General features: G+C 40.8%; 1 protein-coding gene across 1 annotated transcript; it reads right to left on the bottom strand.

The window, feature by feature from the left end:
• Positions 1 to 248: 248 nt before the first annotated feature.
• Positions 249 to 18,629, bottom strand: LOC106064577 (frizzled-4-like). Its single transcript, XM_056032102.1, has 2 exons — positions 14,577 to 18,629; positions 249 to 14,404 (listed from the first exon to the last, which is right to left on the bottom strand). The coding sequence occupies exon 1, from the start codon at positions 18,147 to 18,149 to the stop codon at positions 16,317 to 16,319; it is 1,833 nt and encodes a 610-aa protein (XP_055888077.1). The 5' UTR covers positions 18,150 to 18,629; the 3' UTR covers positions 249 to 14,404; positions 14,577 to 16,316.
• Positions 18,630 to 22,566: the final 3,937 nt, after the last annotated feature.

The following is a 22,566-nucleotide window of genomic DNA, read 5'->3' as shown; positions in this document are numbered from 1 at the left end:
GAAGAAGCAAGGCAAAGAGTTAATAGAATTCAGTTGCCCAAAGTGTGAGGGGAGTGTGCTGGCCGGGTAGAATAGAACGTTCTGACTAATTAATCAAGCTTGGGGATAAGCTAGTACACTATCTTACTTATTTATACTACTTACAAATCAGTGTATTTAAAAAAAAAAGGTAAATGTGAAATCACGAATATAATATAAGGGTCTACCAATGTCTATATCAGACTATCCCCCTTTTTTTAAAGTCTCTACTAAGTACGGTAACTCTCGATTGGGGCAGTGTACTAGTTCAACCCTATAGTCCCTGCAATCTCCAGTGCCTGCTTGACACTAACACTGGCCATCTGTCACACGAAGAGGAAGACATGGAGACCAAGGGGGGACTTAAGAGCTGGAGCCGCCAAACAACGAAGGCATTCTTCTCTCCCCTTCATTCCACCCGGGGCTGCATTGTTAGGAGTTGACAACATAAATGGCATCAGTTTTTAGACCGCTGTTCGCTGTCGTGCGGTTCATAGTCTGAATATGTGTGTGTAATTATAGGTTGGTTGACAGTGTGTTGGAATCAGTGTGTAATTATAGGTTGGTTGACAGTGTGTTGGAATCAGTGTGTAATTATAAGATTATTGGGTATGCGTGTGTGTATGTGTGATTATGGGCTTATGGATGACGAATGTATAGTTCTGCAAGTTCAGACGCTCTCTTAAACGTGCTATCATTAACTAACGAAACAATAATAGACCGGGTCTCCGTGCATAAACTAAGCTCATTGTCCATGCACAGTAATCTTCAGTAAGTAAAGTAATGTAACTCTTACAGTAGTCTCCAGTAAGTAATGTAAGGTAACCCTTTCAGATCTTGCGAACCGTGGAGCACGTGATGTTAAGCCCAACTATTTCTAAGACTGGCGGTCAACGAGGGTGTCACGTGGCCAAAACAACGACCGAGTATGCTGTAGTTGCGTATTATATATATATATATTAGGGCTCTAAATGAAGTAAGAATAGACGCCTTCTACAGTTTCCTTTCCCTAAGACCTCCTTATTTCCTAGTACACACTAGTTCAAGTTTATTCGGCTTCCTTTAGCAAGTTTTTTTTTTTTAAACAGGAACTAGCTACACCAGCCACGTGCTTCGGAGATTGGCGCCAGGTTAGCGTGACAGGTTCAAGTGACCACCTCATTAACGTGACAGGTTCAAGTGACCACTTCATTAACCCACCACTTGACCAAAGGAATCGGTTTAGATTGATCTTACCGGAAGCGATGATTGCCACTGACAAGGAATGCCGGTTTTGCCAATCCAAATCGTCTGCCTACCCAGCATATTGGCGCTAAGTTAGACAACCAGAGATAAGTTATTTGATGCCTTGCAAAAACAAACAACATGGCCTATATATATAAAAGTAGATAATAGCTTTCCGCTCAAAGACATAGGAATATGTTAGTAGGCCTATTACCGCCTGTTAATGAGGTAGCGCTTTCAAAAATCGTAAGCGGGCACACACTATCACTGTCAACTGCTAGTCTAGATATACAGAGTTATAGCAGATTTAATAGCTGGTTTTAGGTGAACTTAAGAATATTGTCCACAGAGATGACGCCAAGAGTATGGGAGAAAAATGAGATATTATATATATTTTTGAAACAGATTTATTTTGTATTTTAACTTTGGGTGATTGAGATTCATTTTGTATTTTAACTTTGGGTAATTGAGATTCATTTTGTATTTTAACTTTGGGTAATTGAGATTTATTTTAAAAGTTTTATTTTTCTCTACCGTCAGACAGTCTGACGCGTTCTTGGCAAACAGCAAAAATAAAATTTAAAAAATGTGTCTAATGTGTTTGTTTGTAGTGGCCATGGGTAATCCAGATGTAGCCCAACTCTGAAAAGTAACATTGTAGATCTATCTAGTTGTTTCTCAAACATGCCAAATTATCTTGAAAACGTCAACAAGTGCCAATGTTACAGGCTCAATAGAACAGGGTTGTCCACCGACACCGTTATTTGCAGGGGATCTTCCATTAGACATTTTGGCTGTCGACGTTTTTGCAAAATCAAGATTTATTATACCTTTTATGCCTTGAAACCTAACTCCCCCCTCCCCCCTCAAAAAAAAGTTATTTGGAATTTAATGTGGGAAATATTATTAAAAGTTGACAACGGTCACATTGATCAAATAATTGAAGAACTACGCCAGGAGCATTGTGGAGAGAAACAAAGTTCTGTTTGCCAAAACTAAGACTAGACCTGAGTCGTGACAACAATGTTTACTAACTTGAGGACTGGCGAGCTAAGGGGAGTTACTCTAATGGTCCAATTTTATAAACAAAACAAAACTGGGTCAGGGAGTTTGTCAGTGAAGGCTTTCAATTTAGATTTTAGAGCATACTTTTGCACTTGGCATTTCCGACACACTGTTTACACAATTCTCTTACACACATGCACACTACACGCTGTCCAAACTCTGCTCACTCCGAAGTCTACACGTACTCACTACGCTCCTACACACAGACTCACGTTCTTGGGAAAGCTGCCGGATTTAAAATGAACAAAAAAAAAAACGTACACATCAGAAAGGTTAAGATGATGGATGGGGGAGGGCTGGTGTGGAGGCAGTTCCAGGCAATGTTCCATGAAGCCGTGTGTGTAGTTAATGTCTTAGTTTCAAACGGTTTCTGATGGAACTCATTATAATGTCTGATTCTAATGACTCTAATAAGCAATCATTGCAGACGACAGCACTAAGCGCGCCACACTTCATCTACTAGTGTATATAGATCAGTGAGAAACACTTGTAATACCTGCAGAGTTAGGAGAACTTAAGGGGAAACGTGTAGCTAATCCTAAAACCTATATTAGGTCTATGGTTTCAATGGGTTGGGGTGGTCGAGTGTCACGTGATTTATTGCTGAAAAGATTTAAAGTTCAAAACCCTTGATATTTATGAAGCAGTTGGTGGTTGCACAGGCGGTGGTTGTGGTGACACCCTTGATATTTATGAAGCAGTTGGTGGTTGCAGAGGCGGTGGTTGTGGTGACACCCTTGATATTTATGAAGCAGTTGGTGGTTGCACAGGCAGTGGTTGTGGTGACACCATTGATATTTATGAAGCAGTTGGTGGTTGCACAGGCGGTGGTTGTGGTGACACCCTTGATATTTATGAAGCAGTTGGTGGTTGCACAGGCGGTGGTTGTGGTGACACCCTTGATATTTATGAAGCAGTTGGTGGTTGCACAGGCGGTGGTTGTGGTGACACCCTTGATATTTATGAAGCAGTTGGTGGTTGCACAGACGGTGGTTGTGGTGACACCCTTGTTCAACGTTAGCCACAAAAACAAGTGAACTTTGCCCCATGGGTCATTTAGTTACGAAGGAAACAGATCTGTATTAAACATGACTAATTGGCCTACTCCTAAAACTACTGCCTAGTATCTATGCTCTTCTGACACAGAGAAGACTGCGCTGGCTCGGATATGTCACCCGCATGCCAAATGGAAGAATCCCTAGAGTCTGAACTTACGGAGGGAGTCAGCGCCAAGGGCCACCAAAGACTAACCTATAAAGATGTTTGCAAGCGAGACATGAGAACGCAGGTATCAGTGAAAGTGTGTGGGAGGAGATAGTCTAAGATCGGACATCGTGGGGACAGACTGAGAGTGCTGGAACGAACCTCTCCGAGAGCAAAAGAAATGAAGCGGTCTTAGTCAAGAGAGAAAAAAAGAAAGCTGCCCAATCAGCTAGCCCTAAAACAGATGCATACACATGCACGAACTGTGGCAAACTCTGCCGCTCCAGAATTGGCTTGCTTAGCCACACCAGATTCTTCTCCAATCTCAAGACGAAACCAAAATCAGTGACTCTTCTCAGCGCATCCATTGTCTTCAGAGCCAGAAGGAGCCCTATACTATGTACTAGTCCATGCTTCAATGTATGAAATTATACAACATGACGAGCTATTCTCAGCGCATCCATTGTCTTCAGAGCCAGAAGGAGCCCTATACTATGTACTAGTTCATGCTTCAATGTACAACATGACGAGCTATTCTCAGCGCATCCATTGTCTTCAGAGCCAGAATGAGCCATATACTATGTACTAGTCCATGCTTCAATGTATGACATTGTACAACATGACGAGTTATTCTCAGCGCATCCATTGTCTTCAGAGCCAGAAGGAGCCCTATACTATGTACTAGTCCATGCTTCAATGTATGACATTGTACAACATGACGAGTTCTTCTTACGTGGACAGCACTGTGAAACTCATTTCTAAAGTCAGAAGAGCTCCAACTGACCGATGAAGCCAAGTTAGTTCCCTTAGATTAAAGAACTAGCTGGGCCAGATGAAATCCAATTAGCAAGTAAAGCCATGTCCGTTGAGGATGTGTCGTACCAGTCTAGTTCAAAAATGTAATCTCGTTTCAGACTATGTATTGATTGCTATAGTGATAAGTATAGCTCTAAAAAGATTATGACTTTAAAAATAATGTTGCGTATTGCCTCTGTTAGAAAGTAGCCAATGTGTGCTACACCATGTATCAATACACATTCACATAGAACAATAGTACCTCTTCCTAAAGAGCATTGAGAACCTAGTTCACATAGCAAAGAAACCTTTTCACTTCAAATTAGAACTGAAAACCCTTTCACTTGGGACTAAAAGAAAAACACTTTCACTTAGAACTAAGAAACCTGCAATCAAGTATTCCATTTTGTTTTAAAATTGAACCTATGAAGCCCTATCCTGGCATTGCTCTCTAGATATCTACTGTCTCGTGGACATTATTATCGCTAAGCCCATTCATCAACTGTCTCATTCGGATAACGTTCTTAGCTCAACTTTGGGATCAACAAAAGATTATAACAGCAGGGAGTAGAGGAACAGGGATGGGGTGGGGCGGCGAGCTTGAGATGAGGGGGAAGGAAGGCATAGTGGGATGCGGTGATCTAAAAATAAAAAAAAAAAATACTTAAAAGATGGAACATACAGAAACCAAAAGAAAAAAAAAAGAGTCATTAATCAAGTAAACAAAACCTGAACATCCATCTTCTCATGTCTGTGGTATCTGCAGCACAGATTCGACTAGAGGAGAGAAATAAATGTCTGGATGCTGGTTGAGGTTAGCCTCCACTAATCTAGTCAAGGAAATCGTAGACGAGAAGTTGCACCAAACACAGCAGTGGCTGCGTGCCAAAATGTCAGACGAGGTGGAAGAAGAGAGGACGAATATCCTCTAACCCAAAAGTTAAACTATTACATAATATTTTGTGTTCTACATTCTCCAAATAGTTTACACTGTTCCAATACTCTCTCTCCCAGTCCTCCAACTCCACATTTGTTGGGGTTTCTCTAGGGACTACATGGATACGATGTGCGTCACGAACACTTTAGATTTGTACTCTCGGGGTGCATTATTTTCTATTTCCTAATTGGTCTTGAGATAATTAAACAATAACTTCTGATATAAGCCCAACCATCATTCGTTTTCCAATTTTCAGAATGAATGCATCAATTAAGTCGTCTACGGAATGACTACTGGACATCTTATAGGGGAGGGTGAGGTAGCTTTCAAGTGCTATGTTTAGGAATAAAACATGAATCAATCACGAGAGACGTGAGCTTTCAGTTGTAGGGAACTGTGTTCAGGAATACAAGAGAATCACGGGAGACATTAGCTTTCAGTTGTAGGGAACTCTGTTCAGGAATACAAGAGAATCACGGGAGACGTGAGCTTTCAGTTGTAGGGAACTCTGTTCAGGAATACAAGAGAATCACGAGAGACTTTAGCTTTCAGTTGTAGGGAATTGTGTTCAGGAATACAAGAGAATCAAGAGAGACATTAGCTTTCAGTTGTAGGGAACTGTGTTCAGGAATACAAGAGAATCACGAGAGACGTAAGCTTTCAGTTGTAGGGAACTGTGTTCAGGAATACAAGAGAATCACGGGAGACGATCAGTAGTGATGCCAACGGCTATCACTTGTAGAATCCAACAATAAGCTGTTAAGTCTGTTTAGGGCTGAGCCGCCCTCTCTCCCCCTCCCTACTCTTCCCGGACTCAACGCCCTCCTGTCTGCCTCAGCACAGACGTGTTCCTAAAAAAATAATGGATAGCGGTGTTGCGATAGAAAGAATAGAGAGAATGAGAGAGAGAGAGAGAGGAAACGAATAGTACACACCTCCGTCTGACCCGTGTGTTTTCCCCCCCTTCCATCCTGATATTCTTCCACCACGTACAATAAACACAAATTTTGAAGGTTTATGTTGGGCTATGGCGGGGGGGGGGGGAGGAGAGAAAGGGGCGGAGAGAGCGTGCAGGGGGATGGGAGGATGACCTTTAACAGCACAGCTTGACTAAGTTAAAACAAAAGATGAGAACACTGAACTATGTATGTGGCTTCAGTCTCAGAAGGAAGTAGGCTAGATTCTATTTCCTGTAATCTACTCTCTGGACCAAACATTTTTACTTCTCTTTAGAGGTACTCGCTACTCTCAGAACCAAACTTTCTCACTATGTTTCAGAGCCTCACTATTTAAACCACAGACATATATATATATATATATATATATATATATATATATATATATATATATATATATATATATATATATATATATATATATATATATATATATATATATATATATATTATACCTAGACTGGATATGGAAATCTCTTGACGCTACACAACAATGTAATGAAAAACTTTAAAAAGCTGAAACAAGGCATTGTTTTCTAAAGTAGTTATAAGAAGCAAAGTTTTTTTTTGTTGTTTTTTTTTAAACATGTAACATCATAGACATAAATAAATATAGACTGGCCGATTAAAGAGTTTTATGAAACGAAAATTTGTGACTTGCAATTTTGTGTACTTTATTATACAGCATTTATTAGCAGTATAAAAGTTAAGTATTCATATTTATTTCATAACCTATATAAGTATTACACTATTTTCACCATAGACATAAATAAATATAGACTGGAAGTAGGAAGTTATTTTTATTTGGGGGAAGTCAATATGTTTTATGTACTATATCTATGTGAAAAAAAAATGGCGGCGATTGAGCTATAAATTTTAGGACTAACATTTCAGCCAATATATACCTTTGATCTTTAGTTTTGAAAAGTGCAAAACTGCCATATTCCCAATATTTTGTCTTTGTTTTATAATCATAGACATAGGCAAATATATATAGGTTTGTGATGTGGATCTACACACTTATCTTTTCCCAAATATTTCCGATAATAATTTGTTCTTTATCGTCCAGTCTATATATATATGTCTATGATTTTCACTAGTGTTTTGTTTAATCTCTAAGAATGAAGATCATGCAATTTTTCATAATTCGGAAATCCGAATACAATAGATATACATGTTTTCAAGTTACATGAAGTTACTTCCTTTGGCCAGTCTATATTTATTTATGTCTATGTGTAACATATAATAGACACACTATAGATCTAAATGATAATGCCGTTCAATTGTATGGATGGGAAGGTAGTGATCTATTATTTAAATGTACAATATCAAAAATGATTAAAAACAACAGGCTTGAAATGCTTAGAATCCGGTTATCTCCATGGAAACTGAAAGGAAATGGCTTTATATCATAGATTTGCGTAAATATAGAGTTCTGTTATTGATAGCTCATTTTAAAATCTGTAAAATGGGATTGCATTATTTCTAAACTTTGAAAACTTAAGATCATTACTTTTCTAAGACAGAAATGAGCCTTTTATTTTTCTAAGATTCGTGGCGAATTTGACAGCTCGGAAAAGAGTTACGCAAATAACGATCAGATAAGCATTGGTTTTTAGGTCAAATAGAGCCTATATATATATTGAGATCTTTCATTTTGGTTTAAGTTTGTTGAGCAATCGTCTATGGTACAATCTACCCTCTAAATCAAACATTTTTGTTTCAGATTACTTCCCCCTTGAAATCTCTAAATAAAGAAGTTTACTTCTGTGGTAGTTCGTTTCACACTAGTCTCCAAAGAAAACCTTTTCTGGACTGGTTCGGTTTCAAAGGCATCTAGACTAGCTCAAACAGAACAAACAAAATCGAGCCTAACTCCTGGCGGCCAAGAAGTTTCGACTATTTACTCAAGAATCTCAAATATTTGGTGGTAATCGATCTGCAATAGCCTTCATTTAGAATACACACCAGAGCTCGGGGCGGTCTAAACAAATCAATTAGTCTAAAGTAGCAGACCTTTTGTTTTCAAGTTGGCACTTTAGAAAACTGGTTGAGAATAGCTGAAGCTTGCCTTATAACTAGTGTGAGTTTGTGCGAGGTATCGGGTTGTGACAAGCTAGATCTAGACGTTTGTTGACAAGAAGAGCACGTCATTTCAGAAACTTTTAAAAGTGTAAGTTAACCATCTAGGACATTTCATTTTTTAAACTCGACCAAACAACATTTGACCTCTAGTGTCCAGATGCCATGACATGGTCGAGGAATGATGACGCTGGTGCCAAGACATGAAAGAAAAAATAATCTAATCTCAAGACACAACAGCGTTTTTAACCCAATCAGACATAAAAGACCATTCTAAAGATGTTCTAGACAAGTAATTCTGAAGATGTTCTAGACAAGTAATTCTGAAGATGTTCTAGACAAGTAATTCTGAAGATGTTCTAGACAAGTAATTCTGAAGATGTTCTAGACAAGTAATTCTAAAGATGTTCTAGACAAGTAATTCTAAAGATGTTCTAGACAAGTAATTCTGAAGATGTTCTAGACAAGTAATTCTAAAGATGTTCTAGACAAGTAATTCTGAAGATGTTCTAGACAAGTAATTCTAAAGATGTTCTAGACAAGTAATTCTAAAGATGTTCTAGACAAGTAATTCTAAAGATGTTCTAGACAAGTAATTCTGAAGATGTTCTAGACAAGTAATTCTGAAGATGTCAAGGCGTAGACGCAGCTCTAGAGATGTCAAGACACGGGTGTAGTTCTAGAAAGGTCAAGGCATGGAAGTTACAGCAACAGATGTCAAGACACGGGTGTAGTTCTAGAAAGGTCAAGGCATGGAAGTTACAGCAACAGATGTCAAGACACGGGTGTAGTTCTAGAAAGGTCAAGGCATGGAAGTTACAGCAACAGATGTCAAGACACGGGTGTAGTTCTAGAAAGGTCAAGGCATGGAAGTTACAGCAACAGATGTCAAGACACGGGTGTAGTTCTAGAAAGGTCAAGGCATGGAAGTTACAGCAACAGATGTCAAGACACGGGTGTAGTTCTAGAAAGGTCAAGGCATGGAAGTTACAGCAACAGATGTCAAGACAAAGTACATCTAAAGTGGGAAGGCGCGGGAGTAGATCTACTTAAGAAGATGTAAAATATGGTACTTACTCCTACAATAATGTCACGACACATAGAGAAGATCTACTTTTAAATTAGAGATAGAAATGACTTCTAAAGAAGTCAGGAGATCAAAGTGACTTCTAACGCTATCCAGACATGTGTGTTAAGACACAATGAACACACCCGACACCCACATTAAACTGACAGAAATGTTCTAGCAGTGTGTCCAGGTTTGGCGCTGTGAGTAGACGAAGATACCACGATGTAGCGATGTTCACGGCGAATAGTGAGTAGGTTCACTACAAACAATGTTGAGTAGGTTCACTACAAACAATGTTGAGTAGGTTCAATACAAACAATGTTGAGTAGGTTCAATACAAACAATGTTGAGTAGGTTCAATACAAACAATGTTGAGTAGGTTCAATACAAACAATGTTGAGTAGGTTCACTACAAACAATGTTGAGTAGGTTCAATACAAACAATGTTGAGTAGGTTCACTACAAACAATGTTGATTAACCAGAAAAAAATGGAGGGGGAGGGCGGTAAATATAAGGGGAGGCATTGGACGGAGGAGGGGTGGCTAGAACCCTGGCAGGCATAGCGGTATCACGCATGACTCCTAAGCTTCCATCGAGATGAAATGTGTCAAAGAACGCAGTAGGAAGTGCGGGACGGCTGGTTAGTTTGCACTCAAAGTATCACACAGGCTATCGACGGAGTTATTGATTCCTGTGTCTCAATAGCGGCCAGCCCTCGTTCCCTGCTCCCAACGTGTGTTCTCTTATGGGACTAGCAGCTGGCAGACACGAGAGGAAAAAAAAAACAGTTGGGGGAGAGGAGGGTAAGCGGATTTGAAACAATCGATCTAACAAATCAATAGGATCTACGCCAAAAAAAAAAAAAGGTGATCGAGGTTACAGCAATATTATATGGCAGAACAGCTGTCGTGTATCGGGAGGGGGGGGGATATAGTGACAGGCGTCATCAGATTGACAATCACAAGGGGACATCAGCGTCACCAGATTGGCACACATGCACTAGGCACTGCAAGATCAACAAAGTGACACCAATTCAGCGAATGTTTGAAGCAGTTTCATCAGAGCAAACAACGGGATAGTCCAGCTTTCGACCTGTAGATTTTGTTTTAAGCCCAACCCCCTCCCTTGTTCTTTCAGTTCCTGTGCGGCAGGGGAACGCGGTCTTATGCTACAATCAAAATATTTGTTCAATGAAGCGAACGATTTCTTCTATCCAGGTAGTTCCTTTCTCTCCCCCCCCCCCAATGACATAACCAAGACATCTAGTGCCATTAAAAGGTACATAAAAGTGGATACGTAGTGGCCTTAACAATGACCCGACCCGACACAACATTGCGATGTTTTTGTTACACTCGGTGTGAAACTAGGCTTCGATCTTAAATGCAAAGAGTGTGAAATGACATCATTACTCGACAACTGATCACTCCCTGAGGATCTTTGTAACCAGCCGAACATGAAGAAAATGGAACGTGGATGACCATTGAGCCAGTATGGCAGTTTCTACAAGGGAAAGATATGGAGTAAAGCCAGTATGGCAGTTTCTACAAAGGAAAGGGATGGGCCAGTATGGCAGTTTCTACAAAGGAAAGGGATGGGCCAGTATGGCAGTTTCTACAAAGAAAAGGGATGGGCCAATATGGCAGTTTCTACAAAGAAAAGGGATGGGCCAATATGGCAGTTTCTACAAAGAAAAGGGATGGGCCAATATGGCAGTTTCTACAAAGAAAAGGGATGGGCCAATATGGCAGTTTCTACAAAGAAAAGGGATGGAGTAAAGCCAGTATGGTAGTTTCTACAAAGGAAAGGGATGGGCCAATATGGCAGTTTCTACAAAGGAAAGGGTAGAGGTAGGAAGAATTACCAATAGTACCACAAGCCTAAATGTATTTCCAACAACCATTTAGCAAGACCAGTGTTTCCCAAACTTAACGGAACACTTCGCACATTCTGAGTATTTAGCGGAACACAGCTTTTTTTTTTTTGATGGAGATTACTTCACGGGGTGGCCTACTGTTTAATTAGTCTAGATCTAGTGGCCTACTGTTTAATTAGTCTAGATCTAGTGGCCTACTGTTTAATTAGTCTAGATCTAGTGGCCTACTGTTTAATTAGTCTAGATCTAGTGGCCTACTGTTAAATTAGTCTAGATCTAGTGGCCTACTGTTTAATTAGTCTAGATCTAGTGGCCTACTGTTTAATTAGTCTAGATCTAGTGGCCTACTGTTTAATTAGTCTAGATCTAGTGGCCTACTGTTTAATTAGTCTAGATCTAGTAGTTTGTGGACACACCTAGTCAGGCCTCGCGGAACACAGTTTGGGAAACACTGAACTAGACGTCAAGTCCCATAACTCTCTGTATTTCATTATCGCCAGATTGACTAAAGGAGGTAGGACAGGAGTTCATCCCTAGTCCTACGTCACGTGTGTAGATTCTATTGTACATTCATTTCTAACGAGACGAAATGAGACCAATGCAATTCACGTCTGGCAAATGAAAATAAAACAATACAGGCGCGAGAAAAAAAAACCACATCTTAGAATGTACACACACACTGAACCAACAGAACTTATTTAAAACACGCAAGCCCATTCGTTCTCCACCTGCCAAAGTTAATGGAAAATTATTCTAATTTCGGGAATGTCTTCTATTATTTCTCGACGTGCCTCGTTTTCGAAGTAAAATAAAACCATTTCAAGTAAAAACAACAACAAAAAAAAAGTGTGAAGGGTTGGGGGTAGGGTGAGTAATGTGCCTACGAATAGGATGATACACACACACAGAGATTTAATTTCCAATTGCCAAGACTATAAATGACAGAGGGACACAACTGATACACACACACTCACACATACAGATTTAATTTCCAAGACTATAAATGACAGAGGGACACAACTGATACACACACACACACACTTAATTTCCAAGACTATAAATGACAGAGAGGGAGACAACTGAGATTCAACAGTTTCTTTGGTTTGTATTTGGTTACAACTTAATGCCGGCTTCTTCCTTTACCATGTGTGGCATAGCGTTACGTCCATATAGACTGGCATAATACCTAAACTGAATTACCTGCGAATACGTACAGGGCTATAAATCTATATAGAATGAGTGAGACAGATAGACACAGATAGATAGATAGATAGATAGATAGATAGATAGATAGATAGATAGATAGATAGATAGATAGATAGATAGATAGATAGATAGAGAAAGAAACAAAGACAGATAGAAAGATAGACAGAGACAGATACACAGACAGGCAAAGACAAACAGACAAATAGATAGATAGATAGATAGATAGATAGATAGATAGATAGATAGATAGATAGACAAACTACTTATGCACATCTCACAGAATACGCATCAAAAGAAAAAAAGTGTAAAGAGGGGGGGGGTGTTAAGAAAGGTAAGGCAGGCCTGAGACAATTTAAAACGCCAGCCAGCAGGCTGCTGTATATTGTCATCAGTTAGGCAGTAAACATAATGTCAGATGGAGCTACATTCCGAGATCTGCTGCTCTCTCCAAACCGTTTCTGACAGACGGTTGATTTACAATAGCCAGTCGTTTACTGGCCGAGCAGAGAAGGTGCTTAAAATGAATAAAGCTTAGGGTTAGGTTAAATACAAATTTGGCTTGAGTAGCGCGTTCAGACACTAACAGTAAAACCTGGCAACTTTAACGAGATTTCGCAGAGAGAATTTTCGAATAAAAAAACAACAACAAATTACTCTACAACTTGAAGAAGAAAACAAAATAGCTCGGCAGTATTGGAATTAAACAACAACAACAAAAAAACTCAGACTTAAGTCTGACTACAGGAGTCTCTAGTGTGCTGACTACAGGAGTCTCTAGTGTGCTGACTACAGAAGTCTCTAGTGTGCTGACTATGACTTTCACTAAAACAGTAGGAGGAGGTTTAGGACGTACAGTAAACACTGTAATGGATCAAGAAAACTGTGTCACGGAGATTATAGACAGATCAATTTAGAGCTCTCTAGTCAGAAGGCTCTATACTTTAACTTGTCAATACAAAAAAGTTCAACTACCATGTTTAAAACGCCTAAGAGATGAGGCAACTACGCAGTCTCAGTATGTCTACAGAATGAGGCAACTACTCAGTCTCAGTATGTCTACAGAATGAGGCAACTGCTCAGTCTCAGTAAGTCTACAGAATGAGGCAACTACTCAGTCTCAGTATGTCTACAGAATGAGGCAACTACTCAGTCTCAGTATGTCTACAGAATGAGGCAACTGCTCAGTCTCAGTATGTCTACAGAATGAGGCAACTACTCAGTCTCAGTATGTCTACAGAATGAGGCAACTACTCAGTCTCAGTATGTCTACAGAATGAGGCAACTGCTCAGTCTCAGTATGTCTACAGAATGAGGCAACTACTCAGTCTCAGTATGTCTACAGAATGAGGCAACTACTCAGTCTCAGTATGTCTACAGAATGAGGCAACTGCTCAGTCTCAGTATGTCTACAGAATGAGGCAACTGCTCAGTCTCAGTATGTCTACAGAATGAGGCAACTGCTCAGTCTCAGTATGTCTACAGAATGAGGCAACTGCTCAGTCTCAGTATGTCTACAGAATGAGGCAACTGCTCAGTCTCAGTATGTCTACAGAATGAGGCAACTGCTCAGTCTCAGTATGTCTACAGAATGAGGCAACTGCTCAGTCTCAGTATGTCTACAGAATGAGGCAACTGCTCAGTCTCAGTATGTCTACAGAATGAGGCAACTGCTCAGTCTCAGTATGTCTACAGAATGAGGCAACTGCTCAGTCTCAGTATGTCTACAGAATGAGGCAACTGCTCAGTCTCAGTATGTCTACAGAATGAGGCAACTGCTCAGTCTCAGTATGTCTACAGAATGAGGCAACTGCTCAGTCTCAGTATGTCTACAGAATGAGGCAACTGCTCAGTCTCAGTATGTCTACAGAATGAGGCAACTGCTCAGTCTCAGTATGTCTACAGAATGGGGACAATTGCCCAGTCCAGTACAACAAAACAAGACTACAAACACGGTCAAATACCCAGTCCAGAAGACCTATAATGTCTACAAACACGGCCAAATACCCAGTCCAGAAGACCTATAATGTCTACAAACACGGCCAAATACCCAGTCCAGAAGACCTATAATGTCTACAAACACGGCCAAATACCCAGTCCAGAAGACCTATAATGTCTACAAACACGGCCAAATACCCAGTCCAGAAGACCTATAATGTCTACAAACACGGCCAACTAGTCCAGAATAACATAATCTATAAACACGGCCAGTCTACAAACACGGCCAACTACAGAAATGTCTAAAAGCTGTATATTTACAATCCATTAATACAAACGACGGGACCCTGACTACGAAAGAGATTTAAAGCTACAGAAATCTGACACACTGCGCTAGTGTGATAATGGTATGTCTTAGGGTCTGATAAACTGCTAGCCCAAACAATCCTCCCCTGCCCCCAACCAAAGGAATCCCTTGTTGCTTTCTTGGTGTTCCCCTCCCCCTCTTTCCCAACATATATCTAGCTCTAGATACTATGACTTAAAGCCTGGTCGGTCCGACAGACCAGGAGCTCTTCTGGTAGCACTAGTAAAGACAGGTGTGTCTCCCGAGTACTTTACTTCTAACCGGCAATAAATCTTACTACAGACTTGAACACACACACGCACAGCGCCTAGTCCATTCTTAGAACGGAGCAGAAGGGGGGGGGGGGGAAAGATTCTAACGAGTGCACGCAAGTGCATAACTGTGTAGTGGGGCAGTCGTAAAAACTTGATTCGGCTTGGCGCTCAAGTGGCTTCAGTCAAAACTACAATACGTAATTTACAAGGGGAAAAGTGGCCGTTACGGCCAGGTTATTTTTATATTTCTGTCAGTCGGGACTGTATTAGAACGTGTTTGTGTGTGTTCCTATGTATGTATGTGCATAATGTGTGCGTGTGTATGTCTAAGTAAATATACATTCTATGACGTTGGTGTGTGTTTCTATTTCGAGGGAGACGAGCTACGCTTGTAGCACTAGCTGTGATTTATGTCTCAATGTGATACACGTTGGCGTTCCAGTTTGTAGGTGAAACGTTTTGTCAGAGCATGGAATGAGCCTCTTGTAGGGTTTGCATTCTCTACCTAGGCCTATGTGTGGTGTTGGCTGTGCGCTCATTACTGTGTGTGGAATAGACAGAAATCTAAAAGATAGATTTATATCTGATGTTAGGCTAACTTATAAATGGAAGCCTTTACAATTGCAATCTAGTCAATAATACGAAGCTAAACAAACAACAAAAAAATAATATTAAAAAATCTTAATTATGAACATACTTATAAACAATTCCCTGATTTGGTTTTAAATGCATGTAGAAATAAATATACATCTCATGATTAGACTTCAGCACTGTTTCCTCAGTCATACCTCCTAGACTATATGTTCAATGGACCTCACTCACCAATCGTAAACAAACATTTAGCCACGTGATAATATTGATAAAACAATGAAAAAAAAAGCGTATCACGTGACAGTCTTTATGGATTACGTAATTTGTATAGAAGAGATAGAGAATCACGTGGCTAAATGTTGTTTGTTTACGATTGGTGAATGAGTGAACCTGCCTAACAACCCCATAAAACCATGAACTTATTTCCCAAACTCTAAATCCCCATAAAATCGTGAACTAATTTTCCCAAACCAAACGACTCGTTAAAACTCTTAATCCCCCCCCCCCCCCCAAAAAAATACCTATTTCCAAAACTCTAAATCAGTATCAAACCATAAACTTATTTTCCCCCAACCAACCAGAGCGGCTGATATTTGTTCATGTTTTAAGTACATTTTTAATACATTTCCTTTGATACATCTCCACTCAAACTTACATACTTCTGCTTTCTTACCTTACACTCCATTTGTTCTTATTTACAAACAAGTATGTATGGATATAATGTTCCCAAACTTACATGATTATACAATGGTCTCACTGTCCGATTTCCCGCGTTTGGATTTATCCGATCTGATAGCCCTGGAGGATGAAGTCTTGGCTGGCACCTGATGGTACTGGTGCACGGGCACAACGTACTCGAGGCCCTTTCTGTTCCTTCGCGTCTGGAATACTTTCTTCACCTGTGTCCTCCAGGAGCCTAACGTCCTGGTGGACCACACCCACAGCCCACTGGTGATCCCTACCACTAGGGACATGAACAGTTTGAGCATGAAGATTTCCACGTTAGGGGCGGCAGGGGAGCCCATGGCGTACCAGGAGCTCCTGGCGAAGAACTCGTACAGCAGACATCCTATGACGCAAGCTGCTGGGACGGTGTAGAGCACTGAAAATATTCCAATTCTGACCATCAAGGCTTCGATTTTGTCTTCTCTTCCGGCTACAACCCCTCCTCCTCCTCCTCCTGAGCCCCCCTCAGTTTTATCTGCAGATTTCTTGGCTGTCAAGTACAAAGACACGAAGGCGGCCACCAGAAAAGAAACTCCGATGACGAGGTAGACAATGTGAGGGGCAATGGCGAAGCCCAACAGTGTCCTGGTGTTCTGGTTGCCTACGAAACAAATCCCGGTGAGTTCGTCGGCGTCTACGTCTCTCATGACCAGAATCACGATGGTTTTGATGGCCGGTATCGCCCAGGCCACCAAGTGGAAATAACTGCTGTGAACCTGAATGGCTTCGTGTGTCCACTTGAGTCCGGCAGCTAGGAACCAAGTGAATGTCAGTATGACCCACCACAAAGCACTGGCTGTGCCGAAGAAATAAAGCAGCAAGAAGACGATGGCGCAGTCGGTGTTCTCCAAGCCTTCTTGGATTAGAATACTTTGATTGCTCTGACTGTCGTTGTCGCAAGCAATATCGTCCCTACCTGCAATCAATCGAACTATGTAGGCAATACTGTAGATGTTGTAGCACATGGCCATTAAGATAATTGGCCTTTCGGGATAACGGAACCGCTGCGAGTCTATTAAAAACGTCAGAATAGTAAAAAGTGTGGATGTGAAGCACAATCCTGCCCAGATAGCTATCCAAATGTTGGCGAAGTATTTGTTGTCGTCTGTGAAAGCGAGGTTCTCTTTACACAACATGGCGCAGCGTTGAGTTCTGTTGATGAATGTGTATTTTGAGGGATTTCTGTATCCGAGCTGGCGACACGGCTCGTAGTTAGCGAGAGACGAAGTCTTGCTGCCAAGGGATGGATTTCCAGAATAGTTGGGATTTGATTTTGTTGCAGAATCTGGACCGAAATCGGCCGTGTTTAAGCGACGTATTGGAGGATCTGGATCTTCCACATCTTTAGGTCCCTCCATGCACATGTGCTCGTGGTTGTTGGCGGCGGGGAACTTGGAGCAATTCAAAGCTTCGGGCCACGGGTAACCGAAATTTCGCAGCACTGGCTGGCACCTGTCCCGAACGCTCTCGCACAGTGGTTTGCAAGGACCGATGGGCATCATGACTTTCTCTGTGCACATGGGGAAGTAAACCGAACAGAGGAAAAACTTGAGCCGACTCGAGCAGCCGTACTGGATGAGCGGGGTAAAGGTCTGCAGAAGAAGGATGGCATCTTCCTGGTCTGTGTGCTCCACCAGATTCGGCATGCCAGTGACATTGTAACCCAAGCCCTTGCACATAGTGGATCTGATCGGCTCACATGTCCGGACGTGTTCTGAAGAGCGTGCGCCGCTGAGAAGAAAGATGAGCACAACTAGGTGCGAGGCTACACGAGCGTGCCAGCTGACTCCACGTGGAGTCTGCATAGCACATCTGCATTTCTGGTGCATCAGGCACAGTGAGGCCATTTTCTACAGCCAACGGAGACAACAAAACTGGAAGGAGATAGCCACTTTGTTCATCATGAGTCCGAACGGGGGAAACTAAGTCTAAAGAATTTTGAACATCAGATAACACTAAGCACTAATATGAAAAACAAACAGTGTAGATCTATGTTCCCATGGCGAACACATGAAATAAACCTCAACAGAATTACAAGCACGTTATTACTACATCAGTTACACTTTAACTTCCAGTGCATAGCTTACAACGTATCCACCGTGCTTCTAACAATACAACTTTCTAAACACACGTTCCTCTGTAATCCCAATGCAGAAAGAGTCGTAAAAAGCACTGAGTGTTCTCCCCTTGTCTCGAAGTAAAGAAATGGATGGAACAAGTTTTGTCTTCAAGCTATTTCGTTTGTGCTTGGAATCAAGAAACTGTGCCGGTGTTTTTTTTTTTTTTTTTTTGGTCTGCGCGTACAAAACACTCGACTCCTTCGCGTAGCCTAGTCTCGTTCACACGCACTGCAGCCAATCGGGCTCCGTGTTTTTTGAAGTCGCTCCACCCTCCGCTTTGATTACCCTCGCTGTGGGAGTACGCATCAATCATTCTCGTTGGCTTGTCAATCAAATAGCGGTGTCCATTTCCTTCGGGACTAAAGCAGACTCGATAGTAATAATGGAATGATTCATTCCCCCACTCTTGTTCCCTGACGGACTCTTTAAGACTAGTCGACAGAGGTCTAATCTGAAGAGCGCTAGATTTGATGGATAGAATTGTCATAGCGATAGCCAAGTCCAATGACAATATAGAACTGGTGCAGGCGACACTCCAAGAAATAAATCTGCTCATAATAAACGGATGAAAAAAAAAAACAGGAAAATATACGTATGGGTGAAGTAGTAAGTTAGTAGCAATAAGAGATGTGATTTTACCAAGCAACTGGGTCTGTGTTCTAGCAGCGATCACTTAAGTATATGAACATTGTTCCTCCCCCCCCCCAACCATTTAATTGTCACCATGGGGGGGTAGGGGATGAGCATATATATATATATATATATATATATATATATATATATATATATATATATATATATATATATGCTTATATAAAGTGATTATGCAAAGTATATATGAATGCTGCCTACCAAACAATGTCGCATTTAAATAGATAGCATTCATAAAATAAATGTTTCTCATACTGTGAATGTATACTGTTGAGTGTAGACCTATCAACAGTTTGAGATAGATCTGTTAGCATAGTAAGCACGTGATGATGGCACCAAAGGCAAAGGAAGCACTTAGTGCATAACGATAGAGCCACACTAAGGCATACAAATACACACCAATACATAATGTGTTCACTCTGGCAACGTGTGGCAAAGGTTGAAATAAATGCATCAATTAAACTCGATAACTAAGTAGGTAGATCTAATGAAGACCAGGTGAGTAACGGTACCAAAGAACTCTCTCTTATTTATCTCGCTTCAGGGGAAACAGCAACAAAAAAACTGTCTTTTCAAAATGCACATAAAGAGGTTTTTATTTTCTCAGCACATGGCAATTGAAAATCGTTGAGTCGGTGAAAGGAGCTATCGGCCTGAATGCTATGTTCAGAGTCGCACGGCTCAAAGAGCGCACTTGCTAACCTCTAGCCTCTAGCGTTCATTCCGTTGGTCGATACAAAATGAACCATTAGAAACGTGAAGAGAAAAATCAACAAGCAGATGTTTCCAAGCCTGACACGGCATGACATCTAGTGGTTGGGTTGTTTTCAATCCATTCTAGTTGACTGGAACCTAAACATAGTTTCTCCCAAGTCTGTGTTTTGTCTAGGTTTTTAAAACATGTTTTGTTCAGTCGAAATCATTGGGATCTCAGTTTGGGTGATAGACTTCAATACACGAGAAAAGTCACGAAAAAATGAAGGGGGAGAAAAAGACACAATCCTCAATGTCCACACACAACTAGCAATGACCACATAACAAGCAATGTCCACATACAACTAGCCATGACCACACAGCTAGCAATGACACAAGACAAATAAAACAATGAAATTTGTACATCCCATTATAATCGGTTGGTACAGTAGAAACATTCACTGCACCTAGATCTAGTTTAAATAGAAGTGAAAGACCTTCTCGTTAGCCTGGAATGCGAATGCTGGGATTGCTCAGACCCACTGTTACAGAGTGTCCTTCAAGAGCTAGTACGATGTCTCCAGAGACTCAACCTTTAGTCCCACCCCCACCATCTCTCAGGCATTCTGTATAATGTACGCCATTGTGAAATACAATGAACTGAATGAAGTAGAGCAATACTGTCCAAGTCTCCTCTGTCACTTTCAGCAGCTGCACATGACATGAATGTTTAATGTTCATCTGGTGGTGGTGAGATTATCTAAGGCCTCGTGGCCCACACATCCTTTGTTTTTACTTTGGTCCAACAGGGTTTTCTATAGCTATGTCTACATCAGAACAAAGTGTATTATGGTCATAACTATTTATTTAATGATGTATAACCATACACTTAAAGTACTGCAATGTCTGTTAATACTACTGCTCTATGTAGTACAGTAATACTTATAAATAAGATTGAATTTAAACAAAAAACCGGCACGTGCTAAGATCATCGATGCCATTACAAGTGAATACATTGTCTCGATTTTCAATTCATTCTCGTCAACTAGCAGCTAATGCCGGCACACTAAGAGAAGCAAAGCTAACGGCTAATGCCAGGAACTAATTCTTCTCGAACATTGAGCGGAAAATCACCGCGATGGGAGATAAAGAATCACTTGTATTCGAGCGGTAATTCTTTAGAATGGAAGAGGCCTATGACGGTGAAGGGGAGCGAGAGGAGGAAAAAAAAAAGGAAACAAACTGGTAACCTAGCGCGCCAGACCGTGTCGGATAGATTCGCCCAGTAGATTCTCTGAGATGTCAAGGGCGACAATGGTGACGGTAGCCTGAAATCCAGTAGACGTATCACGTGACACAAACAATCCCAGTTGAATGTGACACCTGATATAAACCAAAGAAAAAAAAAGCCGCCCACCCCGCCCATGTTGTAGCAAGGTTGACACCGTGACAAAAGAAACCAGAGTTGTGGTTCCTATACAGTCCGAGTCCAAATGGCGGAAACAACGTCAAAACAGTTTGCCTGATAGCCTTTCTAATTCAGGGTGTACATTTTAGTTTATAGGCCTATGCTATACGCAGCCAAAGTTACAGCATCGTATCGTCTCTGTGCAGCTTAAAAATAGTGCACATTTTAGGCCGGAGTCTTTAGTATTAAAGTGTGAATACTAAATACAAAACGTTCTCTTCCTTTACTAGGGTGTTGGCCCCTTAGTTTAAGTTAAAGGCTAGACTACTGAATTCTAATAAATGAAAAGCTTTCGTAGTTGGCCCCTTTTAGTAACTCAAACTGAGATTGAGATCATTGGCCAATCTTTATTGGATGTCCCTTTTCAATTAGACTAAATCATCTTCATTACTGCAACAGTTTGGTTGACTAGTCTGTGTGTGTGTGCGTGTAAACTTATAGGATGCCAGGTTTTTAGGCAGTGTTCAGTCAAAAGTGTTATCGACTAATTTATATTGTAAAGACAGTTATTCTGTTACATGTCTTACTGAGCACCAAATCATTCTTTATAAGTTCTGTGGTTCTATCAGCCTTCATTCTTTTTCAATGTCGGGGTTCTTGCATTCAAAGAGCATAGCCTGTCCATCTGTATCAGTTTGATGAGGTCAGCCAAAGAAAATGTTACATTCTTATAAAAATCAATGAGATCTAAGCAACTTCTGGTTAGTCTACTGAAAACATCGTCATCAGTGCTAACATGACATAAAAATACACTACTTTTTACCAAAGAAGTTTGTATCAAAGTGTATGTTTTGAGATCTCACTCGAAAAGAACTGAAAACCTCTTACTATAGATTTATACTGGGTCATTACTTGTTTACGATTCTTCCATTCACTTCCCATGCGAGTCGAGAGTTACCTCTCTTGACCTGTATGAATACATCGGAGAGTCGTAAATCTTGGAAAATCGCATTTCTTGAAGCAGTGGTAGTCTGCAAGACGGCCATAACAAAAGTAAGACTTTTAGGGTTCACTGGAAATCATTTGATCTCAATGAGAGAGACACAAATAAAAAAAAAGGCTTAAGTAAATAATTGTAAAGCACTGTTTACACGAAGTCCCATCCAAGATCCTTTATATGTTTCTTCTTAGTCCCATGTCTCACCATCTTTTAGTCTTCGTGTACATCTCTGTGTCGTCTTAGGTCCAGTTTGAATGTACACTGCCTTGATGTCTCGCCCTGTCACTCACTCACGTGATCTTTAGTTGAAATAATACCCCATGTAACTCATCCACAGATCAATGTCCAGTTTGAATGTACACTGCCTTGATGTCTCGCACTGTCACTCACCC

The sequence above is a fragment of the Biomphalaria glabrata genome, chromosome 6 (assembly GCF_947242115.1).
Source record: "Biomphalaria glabrata chromosome 6, xgBioGlab47.1, whole genome shotgun sequence".
Taxonomy (NCBI): domain Eukaryota; kingdom Metazoa; phylum Mollusca; class Gastropoda; family Planorbidae; genus Biomphalaria; species Biomphalaria glabrata.
This window is presented reverse-complemented; position numbering and strand designations above follow the sequence as displayed.

What these genes read in the sequence shown, in the direction of transcription:
- LOC106064577 (XM_056032102.1), bottom strand. Translation starts at nt 18,149, where the DNA reads ATGGCCTCACTGTGCCTGATGCACCAGAAATGCAGATGTGCTATGCAG.